We start from the raw sequence: 26,559 nt of genomic DNA on the forward strand, positions 1-26,559 counted from the left end.
GGCCAATGTTGTTGGGCCCCGTCTTCTTTGTTTTTACTTTTTATGTTTGTATTTTGAATTTGTAAGGAGAGGCTGAACCACATCTCGCGACGGTTCGTCCTTCCCCACGTTCACTTGGCACCCATCCACACTAAATAAGGGGATGGCATGCCCAAGGACACCTTGGAGTCATTGTTGAAAAGTTTATTCACAATTCGTTTCCCCCCTATCGTAGAGAGTAGTGTAGGGGGTTTGGCTACCCCAGCCCACGTCGAGATCACTCCGTGGGTAGAGCCCACGTCTCTCCCATCGAGATCACTCCAAGGGAGACGTGTTAAAGTGCACCGTGGAGATCACTTCGGTGCGAGGAAAGAGTTTCAAGAAGCCGCCGCCATCAAGAATCGAAAGAGGCCTTCGCCAAGATTACTCTGGGGGTCTTGGGAGATTCAAGAAGCGTCGCCGACACGCCATCAACCGGGGAAATCTGCTCCGCCGAGGGAGCACACCTCAGATCCATCAAGAACTCCTCTTTCTTGGAGGGTTCTTGGTTGTTACAGTTCAAGAAAGCCATTTCTTGGTACCTTTTCCCACCCTTCCACCATTCCTGATCCATACCCCACCCTTCTCTTTGTTCTTGATCCACCCCACCACCGTTCTTGAACATCCTCTCACATTTCTTGAATTTCCCCTCTTTCTCCTCCCCCACGTTTTCTTGATTCCTTCCCCTCGCCCCGTTTCTTGATTCTACCACGTCCCACCCAGTTTCTTGAACTTCTTGATTCGTCCCTTCACGTTCTTGAACCCCCCCCATCTCGTTCTTGATCCGTCCCTCCACGTTCTTGAACCCTCCCCATCTCGTTCTTGATCCTTCCCATCACGTTCTTGAACCTTCCCATCTCGTTCTTGATCCGTCCCTTCACGTTCTTGAACCCCCCCATCTCGTTCTTGATCCTTCCCATCTCGTTCTTGACCCTTCCCATCTCGTTCTTGATCCATCCCTCCACGTTCTTGAACCCTCCCCATCTCGTTCTTGATCCTTCCCATCTCGTTCTTGATCCGTCCCATCTCATTCTTGGTCCTTTCCCCATCTCGTTCTTGACCCTTCCCCATTACCATTCTTGAACCCTCAATTCTCCCACACTTCTTTCCTCTCGATTCTTGGCCCCTCGCCCTCGCCTCCCGCTCGACCACCCTTCCACCGTTCAAACCCGGCGCCCGCGCAAGAGGGTACCCCTCTCGCGCGACCGCCTGCCGCTGCAGGCGTCCGCCCGCCTTCGCCTGCGACCACCGCGCGGTGCGTCCGCTCGCTAGTGCGCGCATCGTGCTCCTTGCGCCGGCCCATGCGCGCGCACCAAAACACCTCCACGCATGCCCGTCTGCTGCCACATCCTTTGTCGTGGTCCCAAGGTCGGTTGACTTGATCACCTCCTGCGCTCATTGGTTCGACGTTCGAGCAATCACACCTGAGTCGTCTAGCAACACGTTACCATCTACACCACATCACCTGCCAGAACGAGATTTGACGTCGTGGATTAGCGGGACTTAAGGTTAGTCTCATCTCCCCTCCGTTTACCAGCATTATTATCTTTTCCAGTCTCGTCTTCCGCTATCGCGTCCTCTGCCATTATTTTCATTACAATTCACGAATAGGATAGCCAGCGTCATCGAGTGTAGGATCTCTTTGAGGTTGACGGATATTCTTTGGCCTAGACGTCGAACACTCTAGGGCCGTCATACGCCCCTCATTGTCTAGATGTCTAGTTGATTTCGCGGGTCATTTGGGAGTTTGATCTAGGGATCATTCTTCTCTCGTTGACCGGCACGGCCGATACCGTTATCCGCCGATTCCCTCTACTGCTCATCCACCATTTTCCGATGCATTGAATTACATCTCACGTCATTGCATCATAATCCCTGTGACGTAATACGAGCCGCTCGATCCCGGCCAACATCGTATTACATCATATTGGTAAATCATACCCATGTGAAGCTCGAGGTTCACTTGCTTCCACAGTTATAAATCCAATCTTCACAATATCTCATACCCTGTTCTTTCTTGCCTTTTCTCAACTCTCAGCTACTTCCCTGTAACTGAAACATCTCCATGGCTTAACTTGCTTCCAAATATATAAATTAAGTATTACTTTTTATTCCTCTTGGAGTGATTATTTTAACTAGCTTTAATACATTCATGTAGATAACTTTGAGCCAGAGCTATCCTGAGATGTTTTGCCCCATTGTCTTACGTAAAGTCATGGAATCCCTTTAACTTGGTCATGGAAATTTTAGGGTATTAGGTTTTTCCATTCCTAAAATTCTGCGATAATGTTTTATGATGCAAACTAATTATGTAAGAGTAAACTTAAGACTTCTCATGTTAAGATTAAAATCTACTTAATTATAGTCCTTTTGTAAAGGTTGAACAATTCACCAAGCACATGCAACTGCCAAGTCCATTCAATATTATTCATAATATGATATTATATTTTACTAACAAATCCTCAAAAATGTGATGTTGAAGAGACTCTTATATATCATATATCTATATCACTTTCTACTCATCAAAGTAATCCGACATATGGTGTCTCATATCCTTAGGCTCTATGGCTTTGTTGTACCTTAGTATCCCATTACGGATTTAATATGTTTAACATTCAAACATATCAGTGACAAGCTTTCATTTTTCATAGTTTACCATATCCCATATGCAACATTCATATTACTTGCCTTGTCCAGGTGGGGCACCATGGGGGGCAGCCCATTCCCGTCGCACCTCCCTACATGGCCCATGCTGTACACATAGTACAAGCACACATATGGAACAAGAAAAATGGTGCAAGCTGCCTACATTATGTGGGTACTGTGAATGGCATATGCTTCCAAAATGTTTTCCTGCCAATCACAGAATAGATCTCACCTGATTTGCACCCATTGATGGTCGCCAGCTACAATCCAGCCCCGCCAACAGAGGATATAGTATAGCCTAATCCACCATATCTGTGGTTTTCTAGGTCTGTACATCCCTCCGTATTCCATTACACATCAAGTTTGACCTAATCCATGAAGATAAGGGACCTTGCACAAGCATATAGTATGCTCACTACCCATCAAATTTGGATTCCTTTCATCACATTAATTGACCCTTAGTTTTCATCCATATTACTCTATTTTTGTTGCTGGTGCCAGCGCTAGCCATTGTCATGGCTGGCAGTGGTGTTGGCCCTTAAGGATGGGCAAAACCTTCTTTCTATACCTCGTTTTAGACAAAAAGAAATGACAATTTTTCATGTTGATCATGTACAAACTAGTCTGACACAAAATTTGTGTGTAGGGTCATAACCAATCATGCAAATATCATAATAGAGTTTTAAATCTAAACATGTCCATGTAGTATTTGGCATGTCAAAGTGCTCCTCTTGATATGGGTTGATCACCTTGCCATCCTGATGGCAACAGGATTTATGGGCACCCAAGGGGAGAGGGTACACAAGAACGAGCTCTCACAGAAAGAGTATCATAAGTATATTTTGTTTGGAGCTTCCTTGCTTTTAAATTTAACGACACTTTTTCACCAAAACTCGTGTTATCTAATTATAAATTTTTGTCTTTATGAAAGCTTATCCAGATGAACCTCTAGGCACATATACTATAATTTTTAAGGACTTAATTATGATAATAATTTTATTGTATAAAAAAACATGTTAACTATGTCCAACAAAAAGAATAATAAATAATGAATCAACTTACCTAATGATAAGTTTTGTAGCCAACATACCAGGTGCAAAACTTTGTCTCATGCTGTAGAGTGTACAAGAGGTTTATCAAACCTTTCATTGAACGTTTCAGCCACCACTTATATGCTCCTTCATCAATGAAACACTCCTCCATCCCCTGCATTAATGAGTTGAATAAGATAATGAGGTCTAACTTCTTTAGGATCATGTCGATAATTGATTATACACGACCAACAATATCATTGAACATTTAACAACTCATTATGGTCCACATATATGAATAAAAAAAGTTTATGATATGACTATAATTATAATAAAAATAGAAATAGAAATATATTATGGTTACAATAAAATTAGATTATGATGCACATGTGATGCTCGTAATAAAGTCAATATATATGACCAATGATTATTGAATTACGAGGAGATAATAATATTGTGGGTTCTCATTTTTAAATCTACTCATTAACATTCATATTCATATGAGGTTAGAAAAGGACATGGAATCTCAAAATAAAATAGCATTATTTTTTCTCACTCATATGCTAATCAGGTTTGATTCTATAACCATTGGTATGGTGGCAATACATTACTAACCAAAAATGCTCACCAACTTCAGTTAAAGCATACTTATGCTGGTGGCCCTTGGATATGAGACACTAAGACAACTTATGAATAAACATTTGTTGTTTTGAATAGCATGACCTATAAGTTTTGATCATGATATTATAAGTGGCTAATCTCAGATGGCGGAACAACTCCACAAACCTGTTGGGTTGGCACATCGAGCACAATTTACAAAAATTTGCGAGAGATAACATGACTGAAATGTAGATATAGAGAGAAAAAATAAAGAAATGTTCTAGAGGGAGTTTGAGATGGAATTTAAGGTGTAAATGAAAAATATTTTTTATGAAATTTTGAGTGGATTAACTAGGGATATGCGTGAAGGTCTAGAGAGAGAAAGAGTCGATTCTAGAGAGAAAGTAGGGAAACGAGCGTTGGGAGTGAGAAATTGATGGATTATAAGGGTAAATGGATGGATAATGATGGGGAAATTGTAACTCTAGGTTCCTAAAACCTCAATGCAAGTCTGGTGAGCTCTCAATGCTTCCTCTCAAGTCTGAATCTTTATATTTTGCCGAGGTTAGGCATTTATCAATGCAAACAAGAGATGAGACGGAATGAAAACTTCAACAAACTTACATTAAACAGGTTGAACAACCTGGATTCTGAAATATGCCTTGTCCTGCTGGCCAGCAACTTTCTGGAGCACATCCAAATTGAGGGGAAATGACGAAGAAAATGGGTATTTATACATAGGAAGAATTACTAAAATGCCATTTGGACATTTTCTATTATCTTTTCTTGCCATTTAGCTTTTTTCCATTGGTTGAGAGCTTTGCCTTGTAATTATCTGATTTTTTGTTTTTCAAGGTGTTTGAAATCCCAAAAGGTAGGTCAAATTGTGGCCCAACCCTTTCTGTTTTCTCTTTTTGAAGCCACAACACCATTTCATCATTTCAGCCCATTTTGAGCATCAATGAGCTCCCAAGAAAGTCTCCAAGTTCATAAGAATTGTATCTTTTTTATGTAAATTTATGCAGATTTGAAACTAAAAAATACTCATCATTTATCAAACTGCATGACTTCAAAGGAGTGAAGGAAATTAGTGAAAAATAAACATAATGTTTGAAAATTGGAATTTCTACCTAGTGCATAAATATTCGGTAAATTCAATTAATAACATGATAAATTGTAGATTAATAATAAAAAAATTTAAAATGAATGGAAATACATTTACATTTATCATGTTATTAGGTAGTAGACTCAAAATGCTATAACGTTTGCTACAAGAGGAATTTTTCAGCTCTGTTTGATGTAGAGGCTATCCACTGGAGTTTCATTTAATACAATGGTGATAAAATTTAAATCAAATACTTGCGAGATCACACAAACCTTGTTGTCACATCCCCAAAGGATAAAATGGTGCTCTTTCCAATAATCTTGATCAGCCTTGAACTATCTCTCTAGAAATCTTGTAAAACAAGAATAGATCAAAAACATGTGATGCACTAGAGATCCAACAACCAGTTGGGAGCAGCAACCCAAAATGAGATACAAAGACATGGGAGAAAATAATAAATAGAAGTGTCCCAATTCTTGATATCCATCTGATGACTCTCAATATGTCATCAAATATTAAGAGCTTCTTGAGCATAAAAGCATCAAGTGCACCCATTTAATCCATATTGGTTATCGGTCATATGCATTATTTTTTTCAACGTACTAACCCCACTTGATTCTTTGAATCAAGTGGATTAGAGCTCACGTATTTGATTAATAAGTTCAGATATGGATTAAGCATCCAAAGAGAAATGAAGTTGATCAAGAGGAGCTGGAGAAAATCAAGAAGAAGAAAAGCCCTAATTTCTCCATTAAGCATGTTTAAGAGAAACCTATAAATAGCCTCTTAAGGGCTCATTGTAGGTGGTCCAGAATTTCTCTCCAAAGAGGCCAAGGCTTGGAGAAGAAGGGTTCTGAAGACCCTCCAAGAGCTGATGAGCTTTGGAGTTGGAGAGAAGGAACGAGCTGAAGATTAGCTTGGGATTGAAGACCTCCGCCTCGCCGCAAGGACGTGACACGTGGTTGGAGTGATTTCTCAAGCTTTAGTGGTGTGATTCTCTCCATTTCAGACAAGCTAGGTTGGGTTGGAAGATTCCCTCTAGTGATCTTCCAACGTTTCCAACAGAGATTGTTTTTTTTTTTTTTTTTTTTCGTTTTTAATTTGATTTGGAGTTTCAATTGATCGAACCGTTCGTCTACTCATCTTCCCCAAAGATCCATTGCTCTTCTCCACAATCCAGTTTGAAATCCCTCTTTGTAGCAGCCAAGCCGACTACAGCCAGATCAGCCAGCGACCAAGGCTTCAGCCTAGGTCGCCAGCAGTTCAGGCAACCAGCAGCAGAAGCTGCCAGCCGCCCAACCTACCAGCAACCAAGGCCTCATCTTTGGTCACCAGCAGGCTAAGCCGCCAGCAGCAAGAGCTGCCAGCAACCAGCGCCGCCAGCGACCAAGGCCTCGGCCTAGGTCGCCGACCGGCCCGATAGCTGGTTGGGTAGCAGGGTTGTGCCTAGCTGTAGCGCGAGCGAGTGTCGCCCGCGCGCAGCAGGGCAGCGCTCCGCTGCACCGCGAGCTGCTCGCGCGCGCAGCTGCACAGCGCGCAGCAGCTGCTGCACACGGCCAAGCACTGCGCAGCAGCAGCCACGCGCGGCCAGGCCGCACGTAGATGACCTGCGCAGGCACCAACTGCGTGCAGGCGCCCCCACGGGCACTCCTACACGCAGTTGAGGCCACGGGCAGGTCAGCCTGCACAGGCGCACACCTGGTGTTTGGCATATTGCCAAAGCCGCAGGTGTGCACCTGTAGACAAGGAAATATTCCCTTGTCTACAGGCTTCGAGTCATTAGTCTTGGAGAGGAGTTGCCTGATTTTATTAGAGATTCTTTCAGACTCCCTCTCTAAGGAAATTAATTGGGCATTCTTGAAGATAACTCCTCTAGTTCCAGTATTGACATACAATCTGATAAGTGAACTGCATTGAAAAGAAAATCTCTGTTGTTTTATCTGCTCTCTGAGGATCGACCCTTACTTGCCCTAAGGCTGTGAGGTTATAAGTATTGTTGCATAAGGTCAATCCTCACACGATTTAACTGATAAATATCCAGTAAAAACTACCCCAAAATTGAGTTTATCACCATCCTTGACTCACATGCCTTCTCAAATTTGTAAAATAGCCCTTTCAAATTCAAAGTGTGTTTAGTTCCACAATCATTGCCTTTAGTTGACCTGGTCTTTAAGGATGTTTGAATGAACTTCTAGAATTGACTTCTTCTGTATTGGTCCTCCTTTTATAATCTACTAGTGGGGCCCGCTTGCAACGCTCACGTGGTCTCATCATGTAGATTTCAAATTAGAGAGTATGTGCAAAATTCAGGTACAGAGAATTTAGAAATATTTGGCGGCCGATTCTTCGAAGTCTTTCAATCAAAGAGAGATATTAACACTAAGGCTTTTGAAATCTTTGGGGGCTGATTCTTCGAATTCCTTCAATTAGAGAGAGAAATCGGATATCGAACTCTTAGGAGGATTTTGAAATCTTCGGTGGCCAATTCTTTGAATTCTTTCAATGAGATAGAGAAATTGGATATTGAAATCTTTGGAGGATTTTCAAATCTTTGGTGGCCGATTTTTCAAATTCTTTCAATCAGATAGAGAAATCAATAGACTCCGGAGAGAATTCTTTCATTGATAGGATGGCTCATGAGAGAATTCTTTCATTTTTAGAATTCTTTCATTTATAAGATGGCTCAGACACAGACTTTTCCTTGAGATAGGAAAAGGCTGCGTCAGAACAGTCACACGGCAGCCGAAAGCTATTCCAATTAGATGATGGATGATCCTGCAAAGAAGCTCAGACGGTTCAGCTTAGATATATGTCTCATAATATAACACATAAACAATGTTATAGATGTGACATAGTAGAGATATCTTAAGAGATAGGTAGGATAGAGAGGGATAATGATGTGGACATGGTGACGTAGGACGACTACGGGGTAGGCGAGCAAGGGCGGGACGACATGACTAGGGGTAGGATAGGCGTGAGGGATAAAACAATCCACAGAAATTTACAGTCAGATCCGGACTTTAAAACTGATGAAAATCTGGTGGTGCAGCTCCGATCCTTATCGAGGGTGGGAGTATTGTCTTCCCCCACCGCGACGATGCCTAAGCATCGAAATCAATACGTCGAATTCGCGTCGCGAGGAAACACTCGAGAGGTAGGTTGAAGAAGCAGAGAATCCAAACCAATTCAGATTCCGACGGCGGTGGAAACTTCCCGAGAAAACACTGGACGGAGAACACGTCGACACCAAAGAGTTCAGGCGTACCTCATCACTACAGTGCGTGAAGAGGTTGCGGGCAATTCTGAACGTGATGAGGCAGGGCGAATCTGGGTGTTGAGCGGCCCACTGGACGAGGACGAGGCTTGACGTTCCGGGTGTTGAACGGCCCTAGTTAAGTGCGATTGTCATGGGCGCAGTGTCAAGCGTGGGCGAACACCTGCGCGCGCGGCTTGAAGCGCCGAAGGCGTCCAGACAGGGGCAGCCAGAGTGCGGTCTCGGGCGGCCCTGGCGAAGGCTGTCGGGGCAGGCGAGGGCGGCGCGTGGGCGGCGCGCGGGCAGTCTGGGTGGCCCCTTGGCGGACGACCTGGGTAGCCTTGGGCGAGAGAGAGAGGAAGAGAGAGAGAGAGAGAGAATGGAGAGAAAGAGAGAGAGAGAATGGAGAGAAAGAGAGAGAAGAGAAAGAGAGAGGAGAGGGGAGGCCGACGTCGCAAGGCCGCGGCAGTGGCGGCAGCGGCGGCGGCGGCGACGGCGACTAGGGTTTGGAAGGTGGAAGATAGGGGAGGCTGGGCAATCCTCCAAGAAGAGTTAAACAAAAGCTCGATTCTTGAATTATGATTGCCTAGTGTTTCTTGAAAACAATGGCCTATATATAGGCCTTGGAGGAAAGAGAAAATTATGAGAAAATAAAGACGTGCGCCGGGTCACGCCAAAGGGCAGTTGTGGATCTGCCTTTGGTGTCGTGTCATGACACGCGTAGGGACGTGCGTGGGTGGAGACGTGCTTGTCGATGGTTGTGGCATGTTGACTTCGGTTGACTCCGGTTGCCCATGGTCCATAGCGGGCGTCTTGACTCCGGTTGACCGTGGTGACGCGTTCGATGCTGAAGTGTTGGCGTCCTCGCCATCACATGGTCTCATAAAATTTGTGAGAGAAACCGCAAGATGGGCCTTGTTTGACTGCTTTTCGAGGGTGTCGAAACGGTTGGGCAGAAACAGACAGTCCACTGATGAAGAAGGATGGTCGCAGTCAAAGCGGTCAAGATATCACCGCTCACCCCAAAGATTAGCAAAGGCTTGTTTTAATCAGAGAGGTGGAGCCTCCCATTTGGTTATGGTAACAAAACATCTCTTCTTAAAAGAATCATTTCCAAGAAAGCATTGTCCCAAATTACTTCACAATTTTTCTTTAATCATGCAAATGGAAAGTAGAAATAATACAATAGAAAATATGGCTAACTTTGTGTAAAGTTGTGGACCCAGTTCGTTTGAAAGCCTATGATGTAATCAAACTCTGTAGTGAACTAAAATAATGGTTGTTCAATTCTGTAAACAAAAATATGAACTACGCAGTATACATATTAGACTTTGAATCCAAATGTGATGATGAAATATAATTATGACTGTTTGATCGCTGTTTTACTAATAGTACCGCATTGATGCATTGCACCCTCACAGTAGAGATCCTTCCGAGCCTTTACTCGGACCATACACCGATCCTCCTTCTCCCGGAGTCGAGTCATCGGGTCCGACATCCCCCCTTTCGCTTCCAAACCATGTGGTTCGAACATGGTGATTTCCATAGCTATGTACGCAGCCATTGGCATGGATCGATTTCTACATCCCCTATGGAGAACTTCAGTTATCGCTTGAAGAACCTCAAGCTCCACCTCAAATGGTGGAACCGTCACGTCTTTGGCGACGTCCATTCACCAATCGAAGAACTTAAAAAGAAATTAGCTGATGTCGACCGCCACCTATAGGATTGCTGGACAGATGACATGGGAGAACGCCAGCTATGTCTCAGAGAGCAGCTTGAGGATGCTATGCGACGACAGGAGATATTGTATCTTCAGAAATTGCGTATCCAATGGCTGCGAGAGGGTGATAGAAACACACGTTTCTTTCACGCCTCGATCCGTCACAGAGCGCGCCCGAACTATACGACCCTATTGGAGACGTATAGTCAAGATCTTGACCAGCTGGCAACCGCAGGAGTGGAGTATTATCACTCACTCCTCTCTTCGCTAGAGTAGTGTGGTTTTGTCAAGGGTTGACAGATCCATGATAGTATCACACTAGTGCACGAGCTAGCCCAGTCCATAGACACTCGTATCCGGGGCTCCAATGTCATCATCACGCTTGATATGGAGAAGGCCTTTGATCGAGTTGAGTGGAATTTCCTCCTCGAAGTGTTACGCCACTTCGGTTTCACGGATGCGTTCATTGCACTTGTCGATGCTTGCATTAGGGAGAATCACTTCTCCCTCTTGATGGATGGAAATTCCATTGGCTTCTTCACGGCTACGCGGGGGCTCAGGCAGGGTGATCCTATTTCACCTACCCTCTTTATATTGATGGAGGAGGTCTCCAACCGATCACTCACGCGGGCGATCAACCAAGGCCTCATCCATTCGTACTTTACGAAGAGGGCTGCCTGATTCTATCGCACTCACTATTTGCTGATGATGCCATCTTGTTCCTTAATGGATCTAAAAAATCCATAAAGGAATTTATGAGCATCCTTACTGCGTACGAGCACGCTTCGGGCCAGCTCGTTAATGCCTCGAAGAGTAGCTTTATAGTGGGACCTTCCACCCCTATAAGGCGCTCTGAGATACTCCAGCACCATACACGATTCTCACGAGGACGCCTTCCGTTCGATTATCTTGGATGTCCTATCTTTCATGGCCCCGCTCGTCATCACTATTTCGATGCCGTGCTGGGTAAGCTTAGAAAGAAGCTAGAGGGATGGAAACTTCGTTTCCTCTCCCTAGGAGGCCGTAACTAACTTATTCGGCATGTCCTCATGAGTATCCCGTTACATATCCTTGTGGTCCATTCACTATCTCTTACCGTTCTCCACTTTGTGGAACGCATGTGTGCGCGTTTTCTATGGTCTGGTCACCTCGAGGGAGAGATGCGCCATCACTGGGTTTCTTGAGAGAAAGCAGGTCGCCCGACGGAAGAAGGAGGTCTAGGGATCAGACGACTTTTGGACGTTCAAGACATGCTTCAAAAGAAGCTTGTATGGCATATGCATACCACATCCTCCCCATTGGGGAATTTTATCTTTGCCAAATATGGCGAATGGGCACATCGCGAGATAGATATTCGGGAATCTAGGAGGTGGCGGGCGTGGCAGCGACATTGGCTTGAGATGGCTCAAGTCACACGCTGGCATATAGGCCGAGGTGACATTAGTGCGTGGTATGATACCTGGCATGCTGCTGAGCCCCTCGCTTGCCACCCCCAGTTCGTTCCACACCGAGTGAGACTCACGGTGACTCAATTGCTCAGAGGCAATACGCCACACCTCTAGGAGCAACACGGTCTCCCCCTGGACAGACTTCCTGAGGTCCAGACTACACCACTGGACTCGAGTTCTAACTCTGCTATCTGGACACTCACGTCTGATGGAGCCTACACGTGCCGCTCTTCTTGGGAACACTTTCGCCCAAAATCCCCTATACAACATTGGGGTCGTTGTATCTGGCATCCGACCATCCTTACGCGAGTCTCCTTTTTCCTTTGGCGCTTATTACATCGAGGGCTCCCGACTGATGATCGAGTCACCCGTATAGGGCACTCGCTACCTTCCCGCTGCCAATACTGTCCTTCACTTCCCCACACAGGGACCATGGATCACCTTTTCTTTTATAGTGAGGTAGCATTGGAATGTTGGCGCCCAATCAGAGATCATTGGCGCCTACTGACCCCGTTTGAGTGTTTTGGCAAGCTCTTTCTCTCGCCAGTACACTCTAAACGGTGCCCCATCCTATACATCACCATAGCTTATCTACTATGGGACATATGGAAAGGGTGGAACTCTTGTCGTTTTACAGGTACACCCATGCGCGCTGTGGACATCCTACGTCGGGTCAAGTTATGGCTACGCCGTATTCACTGCCTCATCCCCCCTCGAGACGGCAGCTCAGCATTCACCTGCGAGCTCTTGGATCCTTAGGGATGCCCGTGATCCATGCCCCTATCCGTATTCAGTACAGGATTGTTATTGGCTCTCACCGCCAGTTGACATCCTCAAACTGAGTGTGGATGGCGCGGCCAAGGGGAACCCGGGACCAACTGGGGGAGGGGGTATCCTTCGGAATCATATAGGGAGTATACTCTTCGCTTTCTCTTCTTTTTATGGAGTACACACTAATACAGTAGCCGAGGCTATGATGATACGCGATGGTCTACTCCTCTATGAGGAGTGGAACCTTCACAATATCGTCGTAGACTCAGACTCACGGGTATTAGTTGATATGCTTCGTACAGGTCCATGTTCCTAGTGGCGCCTACACCGCATATGGCAGGATATCATGTGGTGTCGTCATCGAATCAAGTGCTTTCGCCATCAGCTAGGAGAGGGCAACCAGACCGTTGACGCCCTCGCCAATCACACGGTACACACACGGTCCCCCTTCTTCATCTTTCTCTCTTGGCAGGCGCTTCCTTCTACAGCTAGGGGATGTTAACGAGTCGATCATCTTGGCCTACCGACCCTCCGCACACAGGGAACCCACGCGAAGGCAGGCCCGTGGGATTGGAGAATCCCGTGGAACGGTGGAGTTTGAGGAGCGGATTGCACCTGCCCTGACTAGCGCCCCCCACACATTTCAGCCCCCGCTTGATGACATGAAGGCAAGGATATCTCCCGACCTACACTGATACCGCCCGAGCGGCTCTGGAGGGACGATGACGACCACACTTCCCCGAGTGCCTACAAGGTATCAGTTATGTATCTTTTCTTTTGCTAAACTATGGGCGTGGACGAGTGGATTCCGAGTGTAATTGGGATATATATACTCGGTCCACGCCTAAAAACATTGAAAAACACTTCACTTAATAAATAAAAACCTCCTGGGTGGTGTCCAGAGCACGGATGGATCAGTCTACGGGCACAACCCTAGGGTTGGCCATACCCGGCATCGTGTTTTTGCCAATTAGAAATAATAATAATAATAATTATGACTTTGGATGATTACACGTTCGTATGGATTATGGAATTTATGAATCCAGTCCTCTTATTCAATCCGCGACGAAGATTTGATCTGCCACTATAAGTATAGATCGGCACAAATCAATCAATGTGCAAAGGAAATTGTTTGAGAGAAAGATATAGTAATCGTGAGTAGGTTATTCATCGCATTTCCGATAAGTGGATCGAAAGCACCTTGGAGAAAACCGGATGAATGCATTTCCCGCTCATATTCCATTCGGAATTGCCTTGTCAGGCCATATAGCATCTCCGCAACCTCGATCTCTATCTCTTGAATCGAAGCCGAGGATTCTGAAATCTTCGACGGCCGATTCTTGGACCCGGAGATATGTTTCTCCAATGAATCTAAAACTTGAGACAATGAAAATAAATTAGGGCGGAAAAATGTTAGAAATTAGGGCTTAAATTAAGGCAGAAATATGCGCTCCGTGTGTCCTTTTACTCCGCTACATCTCTCTGTCGCGCATCGTTTCTGTCGTTCTCTATATTACTCTCTCTGACGCCATGGGTTTATCTCCCTCCCTCTCTCATTTAACTGCCTCCTCCCCTTTTTCTCGCTCGTGCCCGCTCTTTCGTTCTCACCCTCAATAGCTCTCACATCCACTCTCACGCTCCATCTTTTTCTACATCCTTCTCTGTCAGCCTCTTGTTTTCTTTGTTTCTCGCTCTGTCACTCTACATTTCACTCTAGCTCTCCACTTCTCTCACTCTCTCGCCCATCCTCTTGTTTTATTTCGCTCTTTCTCTATCTGCCTCTTTCCGTGTTGCTCTCTCTACACCGACCACCTCTCACGGCGGTCTCTGCCGCCACCGCGAGTGAGCCCGTGAGGAGAAATTCGAAAAAGGGGATGAACAAAGAAACAGTAAAAGTGTGAGAAAGTGGGAGAGAGAGAGAGAGAGAGACGGAGAGAGGGAGAGAGGGTGGGAGAGCAAGATGGACAGAATGCAAGAGAGAGACAAAACTCAAAATCGGAGAAGGAAATGAATGAAATTCAGAGGCTGACCTCCTGTTTCTTTTTCATGATGATTTGCTTGATCGTAAACACCTCTCTGGTGATTTGGTTCTCCTCAGGTGTCTTGTTGGGACAGCGAGGAAAGGTGGGAAGAGGCGCACTGGTCTAAGCCTTTGACCGACGATAATGCGCAACCGTTCTCAATCGTTTCTCTCACTCTCTTTTCTCTCTCACACTCCCTCTCTTCTCTCTCTCTTCTCTCTCAGCCAATCAGAGGCCATAAGGGTACACCAATTTGCTTTATAGTAGTATAGATTAGATGACTAAGGATTCCACTTTCCTCCCATTTATATCTCAAATTTACCGTTATATTGACCTTAGTCTTGTTTTTCAAATAAAACCTCATTAAGATGTGAGCAATCCACTTGACTCTTTAGAGTCAAGTGGGATTTAACAATAATCTAAACTCGTTAGTGATAATTGAGATTCTTCAATAAATATATGCTAGTACTTACCTATTACTAATTACCTAGTGATGAGTACAGATCATCTCCACAAGAAATGATGATTAAGTGTTCAATTTTCTTACTATGATGTTTATCGATATAATAATAGATAAAGACGAGAATTTACTAGGAAACTTGAATTTATGAGAATTCAATTTTCTTTCATGATATGACATAAAAGAATGTAATTTTTTATAATTCAAACTTACTACTATCAAAGAAAATAGGAAAAATGCAGAATTACACGAACGGTTACGTGAATCCGGTGGAGAATGTGTCAGACACGAGGATGATAGAGTGAATGAAGGGTTTGATCATAGAGAGATGAGATTATTGGGATGACAAGAGGTGGTGTGATGTTGAAAAGGTGATAGTAGAATCTAATTAATGATTTTGGGAAAGAGCACTGTTAGGCGGAGATGCTTACCATAGATCCTTGCGTTCCTCCAAGATCACGGCTATTTACTAGTGCCGTTAAGCTTACCCTATTATTCAGTCCTTCTTCCCACCTACCAAAGACACCAAGAACACACATGATGGATCTGAAATCTCACTATCTTTCAGTCAACCCACGAGTAGGAAGCAAGTTCAATAAAAATTTCACACTATTTATCGATCATACAGCATCACCGGTGGCACCCGCATTTGAGGGTGCAGTCCATGCGGGTTCCGTAAGTGGCTATGATGGGCCACCTACGGACGTTGTAGGACAGGGTTCTGAGAGGGCTGTGGGGTGTCCTTTCTCGTCGGGCAACGGTTCGGTACGTCGTGGGGAGGTAAAACCTTGGTGTTGGGCCTTCTAGCTCGATCGCATCTCTATGGCCATTTCAGTCCCTTGGGGTACCTAGATGGGTTTTCAAAATAAGATGCAATGTGGAATGGTGGCGATGCGGAGTCAGAGATGTGCTATGAGCAATCATAGCCAGGCTCAAAATAATAGTACTGATGCCAGACATTGTCAAGGATGTCGTCTGGTCGGTACCGAGTATGATGGTTCGGTACCAAGATAAGATAGTGGTATCGAATGTCAACGATGTCATCGTCTGATGGATAAACCCTAACCGGTAAATGTAACTACAATGTGATGAAGATGTGTCCTACGTGTCATATGTGCAGGCTCTGATTCGAGGGAGGCACCGAGCTCCAAGCTTAGATGGGGTCGATGGATGACAGCAACGGTGGCCTCTCAAACCTCGTCGGAGAGAGGAAGGAGTCTACTGCCAAACAGAATCAATCCATAGGGCTTGCACGTAAGGGACGGACTCGTCTGTATCGGTAAGACACGTGACATCGTAGTTTCTCTCAAATTGCCTCTCTCACCTACCTAGCCCGAGCGCGGTGGAATCAAGACAAAAGCGTAGTGCAAGTGATAATTAAACGAGCGGGGGGAGGATGGCGTACCTCATCGTCTGCATGGCTCATCGTGTAGGGGGTCGTCGATGGTCCAGGTGGTCAGAGCAGGTGTGCCAAAGAAGCAATGAAGAGTTAACGGTGACTCGACAGGCTAAGGGATGCCAGAGCACTTGGTAAAGGTCGGAGGAGTCAAGGAAACGAGTTAGGCAGCACTCACGACTCCAACCAGCCCCCAGTCCTAGTTGGCGCATGCCAAGGGGGTAGCGCACTATCGATGAAGATGGCAATTATGGCAAGCCAGTGGCAACGAAAGGATCAACCCTCGAGGGTGAGTTCCCAATCGACAATGTGACGGCTGTCCTGTCTGTACGACTGATCAATCTCACTCAGCACTAGGGAACAACAACCACAAGGGTAGTAGCTTTCTGTGTTGTAGTGAGTCGGCTGAACAGTGTGTTAGTCCCAAAGATTGGGAAGGAACTTTTGGCGGAGGAAGGTCCACGACGGAATTCTCCTCAACCAGGAGGCCGTCCATGTCAAGTAGGAGAGTATTGATCAAGATGGCCCCCCATTACAAATAGAGGTAAAATTAAAATGTTAAAAGAAAAGATGAGGGGAACAAGGGAGGAGGTCCAAATGACTAAGGACCCTCCCCCATGACAACGAAAGCACGGACACGGGACGCATCAGAATGCGACGAAAACAAACCGACGAATACGAAAAAAAAACACAAAATACAAGTATCAAAATGATGGCAATCATAATACGATAATCAAGCATCTTCACCCGGTTGTCGATGACGATGGCGGGCGGCGCGGATGACGTCATAGATGATTCTTGATGGCGTGCGCCATCAAATACTATATTATTCAAATATATTACAAAATAACTAGTTCCGTAGGTGACATGGCACTGCATCACCGTGCGCCACATCAGCTCCTTCTCCTTCTCATCCAATCAAGGGTTGACACATATGTGCATGATGTACACATGGCACCATATATCGTGTGCCACATTGGCGCCCGCCGCAATTGTTGATCAGTTAGCTGAATATAAAAATCCTAAACATTAAAGGTTGTGCCTCAATCGTCATGTCACATCAATTACAAACAAGGAGCTTCCTTTTTTCTAATTTTTCCACGTCACCCTGAGCATGAAAAAGTACAAAGTGATTTTGTTATTCATTAAATGGGATTATGGCATCACTAATCTCGATGGCATAACTGCTTAGCTTAATGATGGGATGTTGCCAATCATTAACTGAGTTAATGATTGGTGGTTGCCCGTCATTATCACTAGATATGATTCATCGCCTTTCGACGCATGACAATACAAAACAAGATATTCAAAATTAATAATATTAAGGTAAAAAATACATATAAATATATATCTACTTAGAAAAATCATATGTTTCCTTTTTTAATGTAGAAAAGTTCCAGCAAAGTCATAGTCTAACTAAATAAGTTATAAGTTTTCAGAATCTACAGTCAGAGAAATCCCAAAAGTATATAAAATCCAAAAATTTCAGAAAATGATTCTTAAACTATGTATAATAATTTTAAACTTGATTTGATGCATATTGACATGTTTATTTGAAATAAACATGTCGATACGGCCAGATTAAGGTACTAAAAAATCTTGTTATCGGTTAGTCTAAAAAACAATAAATTCTATAGTAAAAGAGCTAAGGAAAAGAAATCATAAATTTGGCATTTTTTCTTAAATGGTAATAATACCAGTGCATATATAACAAAATGTTTTAAAAACTAATACTTGAAGTGTAATTTATTTATCGAATTTGATGTTCTCTGCCATAACCTTGTGATAACCAAGATTTTGGAGTGTATTAGTGATAAAGTAATCACTAGTTAATGTCATTTAGGTCATCTGAATAAAAACAACATTATTTATAAACTTACTAGCCTACGGAAAGTTAAGGGTCCAACCTCAAAGATCAAAGTAATAGTTAGTGAATTATCAGTTTTCAAATATTTTTTGGTAGATTTGTTTTATACTTATAATTTATTACCTATAAAACGAAGTAATTGGATTTTCTAAAATTAGAATTAATAAATTCTATATATATGAAAAGTAATCCTATAAGGAAATATTAGACAAAGTATCATTTTTTGGGAATTCTGAAGATTTTTTATGGAACTATTATTCAATTTAAAACAGTATAAAAATTAAAGAAATTAAAATAAAAATAAATTTAATCGTCCATATTTTGGAGGCGTTAGAACTGTCTGGATGTTGGTTAGTTGCCAGAAGACTAACCTACAAATAAAGGTGAACAAATAGGGATGAGGGGAAGAAATAGTGATTGAAACCACCTTGTCACACTCGCCAAGGCCCTTCTGCAGCATCTCTTGCACTAGAAAGCCCCTTCTCTACCCAACTCTCACTAAAGGTAAGAGGACTCAAAAAAAATTGCACACAGGCCACGAAGTATTGGATTTGGATTTAGACAAGAGTGAGTATTACATTGGATTGTGAGGGGCTTATGTAGGGAAGAAAGAGAAATAATGACCTGTGTATCTCTCAAGGCCTTTAATGGTCCAGAGGTGTTCTCTAATCAGGTTTGAGTCCTCTGATTGCTCCTCATTATGGTTGCTCACTTGACTTGCCTTTTTAAGACGATTTGGCCTTATTGAGATTAAAGGCTCATTTAAGTCATACAAGCTATAAGTCTGGGCCACTTCTGGAGCTCTAAACGTTGTTGGGCCTTCTTGAACCTCTTTTCCTTAGCCCAATAACCCTTAAATGATGCCTAAACCAGAAAATGTCAAAAGATCTAAAAGATAAGTGAGATTCATTCCACTTGACTATATGCGCCAAGTGGGTTAGTCTAAAAGAATACTTATTAATACTCAATTACTAATTTTGGCCAAATTCATGAATTAAGTGTTAAATTGTGTTTTAATGATAAATTTAAATATTCATAGTCATTAGAAAGTTCACTTAAGTATGTAATTTAGCACCTAATATTTGATTCATCACCTAGGAGCATGAAGTGGCCGTGAATTCTCCTTGAGTATAAATGCAAAGATAAGGCACAGAGCTCATACCCGATGAGAGATCAAAGGAGAAATAGTGAGATGGTGAAATAATATTCTTCGTAGAATATTCGCTACCTTAGTTTCATAATCATAGTGTAGTCTCTTATTTATAAATATTCTTTCCTTCTATCTCTCTCCTTATTTTGCATGTGCTTAGTTAAGTCTGACCACAAGGACAATTCGTATTCAACCATTCACATTTATAAACCTGTTTCATCTTGGAATAATTTCTCTCTGATTGACTTCACATTTGAGTAACAAATGCATGATCCTTGGTGAATATCAGGATCCATGTTGACAAAACTACATTCATTTCTCACATCATGAGTGATAACACCCTAAATTTGGTATTTATTTCATGAAATTACCACAATTTTATGCACTTAAAGAGTTTCAAATGGGATTGTTATCATATATTACATGCTAATTAACTTTTCATATTGAATTCTGATTTTTCCCTAATTTTATCTTAATTATATGAATTTTATGGAATTTATTTAAGCTTGGAATAATTCTGTTTAAATGAACACGGCAGGTTAAAAACTTAATTTTTATGCTAATTAATGTGGGGACCAATTAATGGATTTTCTAGAATTTTCTTGGATTTTTTGGGAATTTATTCGAGGAAGAAATCAATTGTTAAATAGGAAAATGATATATTTATATGGAAAATATGAGTTTTTAAGCAATTTCTAAAGTGAAAGGGGTTTGTCTTAAATTGTTGCTACAATTATGCCCTTAAAACAGCTCTCGTTCATGCTTGTAGGCAATTAAAATACTGATGGGATTTTATTGTAATTAATCACTATTTTTTATTTAATGTTTTCAGCAAAAAGTGGAGAGAGAGTGAAAAGGAAATATATATATATTTTTCGGGCCACGTTGGTTTGCACGTGCACATTTAATCATGGACGTTTTTGCAAAGTTCTAGACCATTCTCTCTCTGGGAGGTAAGTTCACCTCCCGTGCTGTGCATACAAAGCGCACGCACGGAAGGTGATGTGGCACTCTGTGATTGGGTTAAACTTTGAAAGCGCACAGATAAGTGCAAATCGCTTTATATTATGTCTATTTTTATTATTTTATCTTCATTTTGTTTAAAGGACAAGGGGTACGTGGCACGCCGAGAATCAACCTCCCATTTTAAGTTCAAAATTCTCCAGCCAATCCGCCATTGACACATCATAGCGTGTGAAGAAAAAAATAATTAAATAAATGAATTTTGATCTAACGGCTAGGATTGGTCAAAATTCATTATTAATAACTTTTGATTGAGATGATTTTTTATGGTTTTTTGCTCATCTCAACCTCCTCTTTCTATCTGTATGGTTAGATCACTAAGATCAATCCTACATTGATGGATAAAAATTAATTACTAAATGAGGGTAAAATGGTAATTTTTACCATGAAACCTAAGTATAAAAGCTAAATTTGGAGGGGGGGGGTCATTCTGAAGTGGCTCTATCACAATTGCAAGACAGAGAGGAGATTCATGCTAGATCAATTCTATTAGGTGCTTTCTATTTCATTGTAATTGAATTTTAGTGTTATTTGGATTATGTTTTAGTGAAGTTTGTGATTTTTCCTCTTGAACATGGTTTGAAATTCAAAAATTCTTGGATGGAGGGCATGAGAAGCGATATTGTGAGATTTACTTAGCTATTCCAAGTGCACCATAAAAAGTCTAAAAAAATGCTTAGTTTTTAGGAAATTAAAGTGTCCCTTTTATTATCTAACAGTTTAGTAATTTTTGAATTACCAAGCCTCAAAACCAACCAACACCTATCAAATTTTCTTATTAATCGCTCTAATTGACTCCTTTGATCCTTTAAATTGTATTAAAGAATTAAATTTAGAGCTTCCTATTTCTTATATTATTCTCATCTCTTCTACCTCCCTTTCTAATTTCATCAGCTAATTAGGGTGGTTGGATCTTTATTGAAGATCAAGTTTACTCTAATTAGGGTCAAATCACTCATGAAGATCACAATTGAATTACCTTGCTAGCTTCTCTTGGACGATACCTCTAGTTATCACTATACATCTTAAGAGGGGTTTATAAATTTAATTGTATAAGGTAAAATTAACAACGACAAGGGATTAAAAAATTACAAAATTTACCCCTATTTTTTGGCTTATCAATGAACATCAATGACATAAAATGTACCTAGGCTTTATCCTTTTGGAACACCTATTTTGCATCAATTTATTTATGTATAAATCTATTTCTACAACTTTCTATCTTGTCTATGACCCCTTTTTCTATATTAAACCCACAATGCATCTGCATTTTTACTCTGTAAAGATCATTTGCAGAATCTTTATCTGCTAATGCATAAAATACATGTGACCACCATTAGTGCCTCCCAACAAGGTACTTTTGTGGTGTAGAAAGCCAGCTCACCCCAGAAGTTGCTGATGCACACGTTCACACACATGTTGAAATTAGTATGTATGATCATTTATATAATAAATCCACATTAATTAATATGAATTGGATATTAAAATATTCAAAGTTTCTCAGCTCTTTTGAATATTGCATGTTGTACCTAATGATGCAACACTACCTGCCGTGATCAAACTTCTCGTGTTACACCACATGGAGGGGGGCGTGAGATTAGATATGCAGCGATGTGAAGGCATCATGCATGCGTAGTAAAATAAATTAAAAAATATATGTTGAAAGCTGTGGACCTTGAATGTAAAACCAAAAAACAACACTCGGGAATCTTCGATAGCAGGTAGGCTCACAATGACTGGAATAATCAGCTTGAAGGCTTAACCTATGACTAGAGAATCACAGCAAAAAGCAAACGAGGACGGCCGTGATGAAGGTAATAATAGAGTAAATAAATGGGGGGTAGGCGGTATGACATGTGGGCCCATGGTCCGGATGCTCTATGCGAGTCGTAGTCATCGTTGTCAGAGTGAACGGGTAGGTGACCTCGGAGACAGTCGCTAATGCCACGGGTAGAGTACCGATGATGATGGTGAATGACACTAGGCCACTAGTAGTGTGCGTTGAACAACCACGGTGGTGTTGCACCCGCAAACTAGTTGTCGGATGCCGCGCGGGTTACAGTAGCAGCCATGCTCGGCTAGGGGTGACTGGTTGAAGGTGGTCGTCGGCCGAAGGAACAGGGGCAAGGCGGTAGCCCACTACAACAGCCTAGGGCAACCTGTGGTCACAGGCGTTTGCGACCTAGGGCGATGTATGTGTCCCAGATTAACTGGCCACAAGGGGCAAAGGGTTGGGGGCGCGGTGACCTACGGTACACCCGACGGAGGCCCAAGATGGCTGGGACAAGGTCGCACAACAAGCAATAGCACTCAAATACGATCGGGAAGAGACGATTGCAGACCCCTCCTACGGGCGGCGCTCGGGGTCGACCGATCTGGTTGCGCATGGATGGCTACAACCAGGGGTCAGCAACGGTGGTAGAGACTGGGGGAAAGGTGAACGAGAGCAACCGAGAGTGGTGACCGAGGATAAGGACAACAGCCTACCATGTTGGAGTTTAATCTTGACTGAGTTATATTAGGGGTTTTAGTTTGACTATGTCAAGGAATAAAGCAGGTCAACAGGGATAACTGGTTTATAGGAAGATGTGGAGGCAGCAGCATATTTTAAGGAGCTCAAGACTGGTGTCTTTGAAAACCAAGCACATGGATAGGTGTGTGGTCTAGGTTTGTTTAAATCCATAGGCAGTTATGGGGGAGTGCCTATAAATATGTAGGAGTTTTTACTGTTGTAGTATGCTGTGTGCATCAAGGTTCCTTTCTCTCTCAAAGTGTTCTTGCATCTTGTTTCTCTATGTGAAATCTAGAGAGTGAGGGCTTAGAAACCTTTTTTCTCTTTGTCAGATCAAGAGAGTGAGTGCCTGTCCTTCCATTCTCTGTGTGAGTTGCTGAAGTGAGAGAGCTAGGTTCCAACACACCAAAGGGGTGGCGAAAGTTGAACAAACACAGCTGCAACTGTGGCTGTGCAGCGTCGAAGATGGTGCCCAAAATGTTTTAGTGGGGTGATGGAATTGCACCAGCAATAGGCCACTTCAAATGAGGCCACACGCAGCGAGGATCTGCACAGCAGCGGCCAGGCATGCGACGGGCGTCGACGGCGTATGCGAGGATCGGCGGCAGGTGTCGACGGTGGCAGTAGGTGTGGTGGCAACAAGGACAACCCTAAAAGGCTTCTACTAACGAGCAAGGCAAGGCAGCGATGGCTATTCTTCTGGTAGCGGGAATGACTTCACTAAAGTAAACTTGTCACGGTGAACTTAGCAGTAGTGGATTGTTCCACGTCGTTGCTCCTCGAACCTACTCTATAAAGCTGTAAGATAAATCTCCGTGATGAAGAGGGCAGGAACCCCAAAGATCCTTTTCTCTCTCGCAGTAGCTATCATTATCTCTATCTATCTCTGTATCTCTATCTCTATCTTAATCTCTATCTCTATCTCTATCTTTACACAATCTTTCTCTCCATCTCTATCTCTATCCTTATGTCTAACTCTATCTCTCCCTCTATTTATATTGCTATCTGTTTTCCTATCTAGATCTTTCTTTCTAACTCTCTCTATCTATATATTTATCCATATCTATATTCATATCTATAACTGTCTATGACTATTTACATCTCTATCTCTATCTCAATCACTAACTGTATTGTTATGTCTATTTCTATCTATCTCTGACTATTTCAATCAATCTCTATCGTTGTCTCTATATGTGTCTCTAAATTTATCTTTACCTGTATCTTTGTCTCTATATGTATCTTTATATCTATCTTTATCTGTATCTTTGTCTCTATATGAATGTCTATAGCTATCTTTATCTGTAAATTTTTCTCAATCTCTGTCCCTATCTCAATCTCTATCTCTATCTCTATCTCAATCTATGTCTCTATCTCTAACTCTATCTTTAGCTCTATCTCTATCTCTATCTCTATCTCAATCTATGTCTCTATCTCTATCTCTATCTTTAGCTCTATCTCTATCTCTATCTCTACCACTATCTCTACCTCTTTATCTTTATCTCTATGTCTATCTCTACCACTATCTCTACCTCTTTATCTTTATCTCTATGTCTATGCCTATCTCTATCTCTAGCTCTATCTCTAGCTCTATCTCTATCTCTATCTCTATCTCTATCTCTATCTCTATCTCTATCTCTATCTCTATCTCTATCTCTATCTCTATCTCTATCTCTATCTCTATCTCTATCTCTATCTCTATCTCTATCTCTATCTCTATCTCTATCTCTATCTCTATCTCTATCTCTATCTCTATCTCTATCTCTATCTCTATCTCTATCTCTATCTCTATCTCTATCTCTATCTCTATCTCTATCTCTATCTCTATCTCTATCTCTATCTCTATCTCCATCTCTATCTCTATCTCTATCTCTATCTCTATCTCTATCTCTATCTCTATCTCTATCTCTATCTCTATCTCTATCTCTATCTCTATCTCTATCGCTATCTCTATCGCTATCTCTATCTCTATCTCTATCTCTATCTCTATCCCTATCCCTATCCCTATCTCTATGTCTTTATTTATCTCTATCTCTATCTCTATCTCTATCGCTATCTCTATCTCTATCTCTATCTCTATCTCTATCCCTATCCCTATCCCTATCTCTATGTCTTTATTTATCTATATCTCTACCTGGTGGGGGACCATCTTGCCAACAACACCAAGGGATGGCAACAAGCTCTTCAAGCTGCCCAAGCCGATGTCTGCACCAACACGTCCTAACAATGGCCTAAGGACGGGTCATGAGAATTTTATTTTGATTTTCATGTATTTTGTTTTCATTTTGAGTTGTGGATGGGCCTTCGTCTTTGGGCCTCGTCCATCATTGCTTTTGTTGTTTTATTTTAATGTACGATTAAGTAGGAACCTCTCATCATGAGACGGTTTCTCCCCATTTGTCCTAACTGGGCATCCTCCCTACACTATACAAAGGAAGGCATGCCCAATGAACCTTTTGGAGTTGATGGAAAGTGGAATTATCTTTGGTTGGCTCCTGCCTTCCTCCCCTTGGGAGATTTCTATCTTTTCTTAGAATAGAATAGATCGTGGTATAATTTGCCATGTCGTTCTGTCCACGTCGAGAGTCATCCGTGGAGGAACCGACATCGTCGCGCCCACCTCATAGTTATTTCTTGAAACCTTAAATTAGGAACTAGAATTCATAATTTTGTTGTGATTCAAGAATCGGCAAGAATCCCTTCCTTGGGCTGTTCTTGAAGCTGGCACTGCCGATGCCACCATTGCCACGGTGGGCGCTGTCGCCATCTCCATCTACGATGCCACCGCCGTCGCCACTGCCGCCGATGCCTCCATTGCTGCTGCTGATGTAATCTACTGCCCGGCGTTGTCCATGCACCAAACACATCGGTGGTCGCCGCTCGTGCATCTGGCACCGGCGCATGCCTGCGCTCACTGCACCCGCGCATGATAGCTTCGCGCCTACCTGACCCTAGTGCACGCTGGCCACCGGCATGTGCCATCTGCCTGACGTCATCTGCTTGCCCAAGTACTCCCACCGTGCTCGCTAGCGCACCCCCCACGCCCCCGCCCACATCGGTGTACCCCCAAGCGCGCATTGCGTCGATCCGTGTGCTCACACACGTGCAACATTGCCAGCATGCCAGCATGTTCACATGCACACACCCCACCAGCATGCCACCGCACCCGCGCGCAGTCCACCACCGCGCCTCAGCACTCACACGCGCAGCCTCACTAGCGCCCCAGCGTGCGCCTACGCCTCTTCACCCTCTCTAAAGCCCACGCACACCAGTGCCTCTCCATCACCATGCACCCCCGCACTCGTCCTTTCCGATGCATCTCATAACTTTCAAATTAACATGATTAATTGATGAAATTTACATTATATTTATGTGTTTAATGACCATATTTGCACGTTATCATATAAAAATGAAGATGAATGATTTACACTTTGATTTTAATATTATTTCTAATGTTTATCATTTTTACATGGCATTTAACCTCATTTCCTTGAAGAAATATTTTTTATAGGGCCTTAAATACTTGGCTAAATCTTGG

The 26,559-nt window shown here is 42.9% G+C and overlaps 1 protein-coding gene across 1 annotated transcript in view; it reads left to right on the top strand.

The window, feature by feature from the left end:
* Nucleotides 1–25,951, top strand: part of LOC144704940 (peroxidase 43-like) — a 45,464-nt gene extending 19,513 nt beyond the window's left edge. Inside the window, exon 6 of the mRNA XM_078577526.1 lies at nucleotides 25,706–25,951. Coding sequence (XP_078433652.1) covers nucleotides 25,706–25,951 — 246 coding nt within the window. The remainder of the gene's footprint in view (nucleotides 1–25,705) is intronic.
* Nucleotides 25,952–26,559: the final 608 nt, after the last annotated feature.

The sequence above is a fragment of the Wolffia australiana genome, chromosome 6 (assembly GCF_029677425.1).
Source record: "Wolffia australiana isolate 7733 chromosome 6, ASM2967742v1".
NCBI lineage: Eukaryota > Viridiplantae > Streptophyta > Magnoliopsida > Alismatales > Araceae > Wolffia > Wolffia australiana.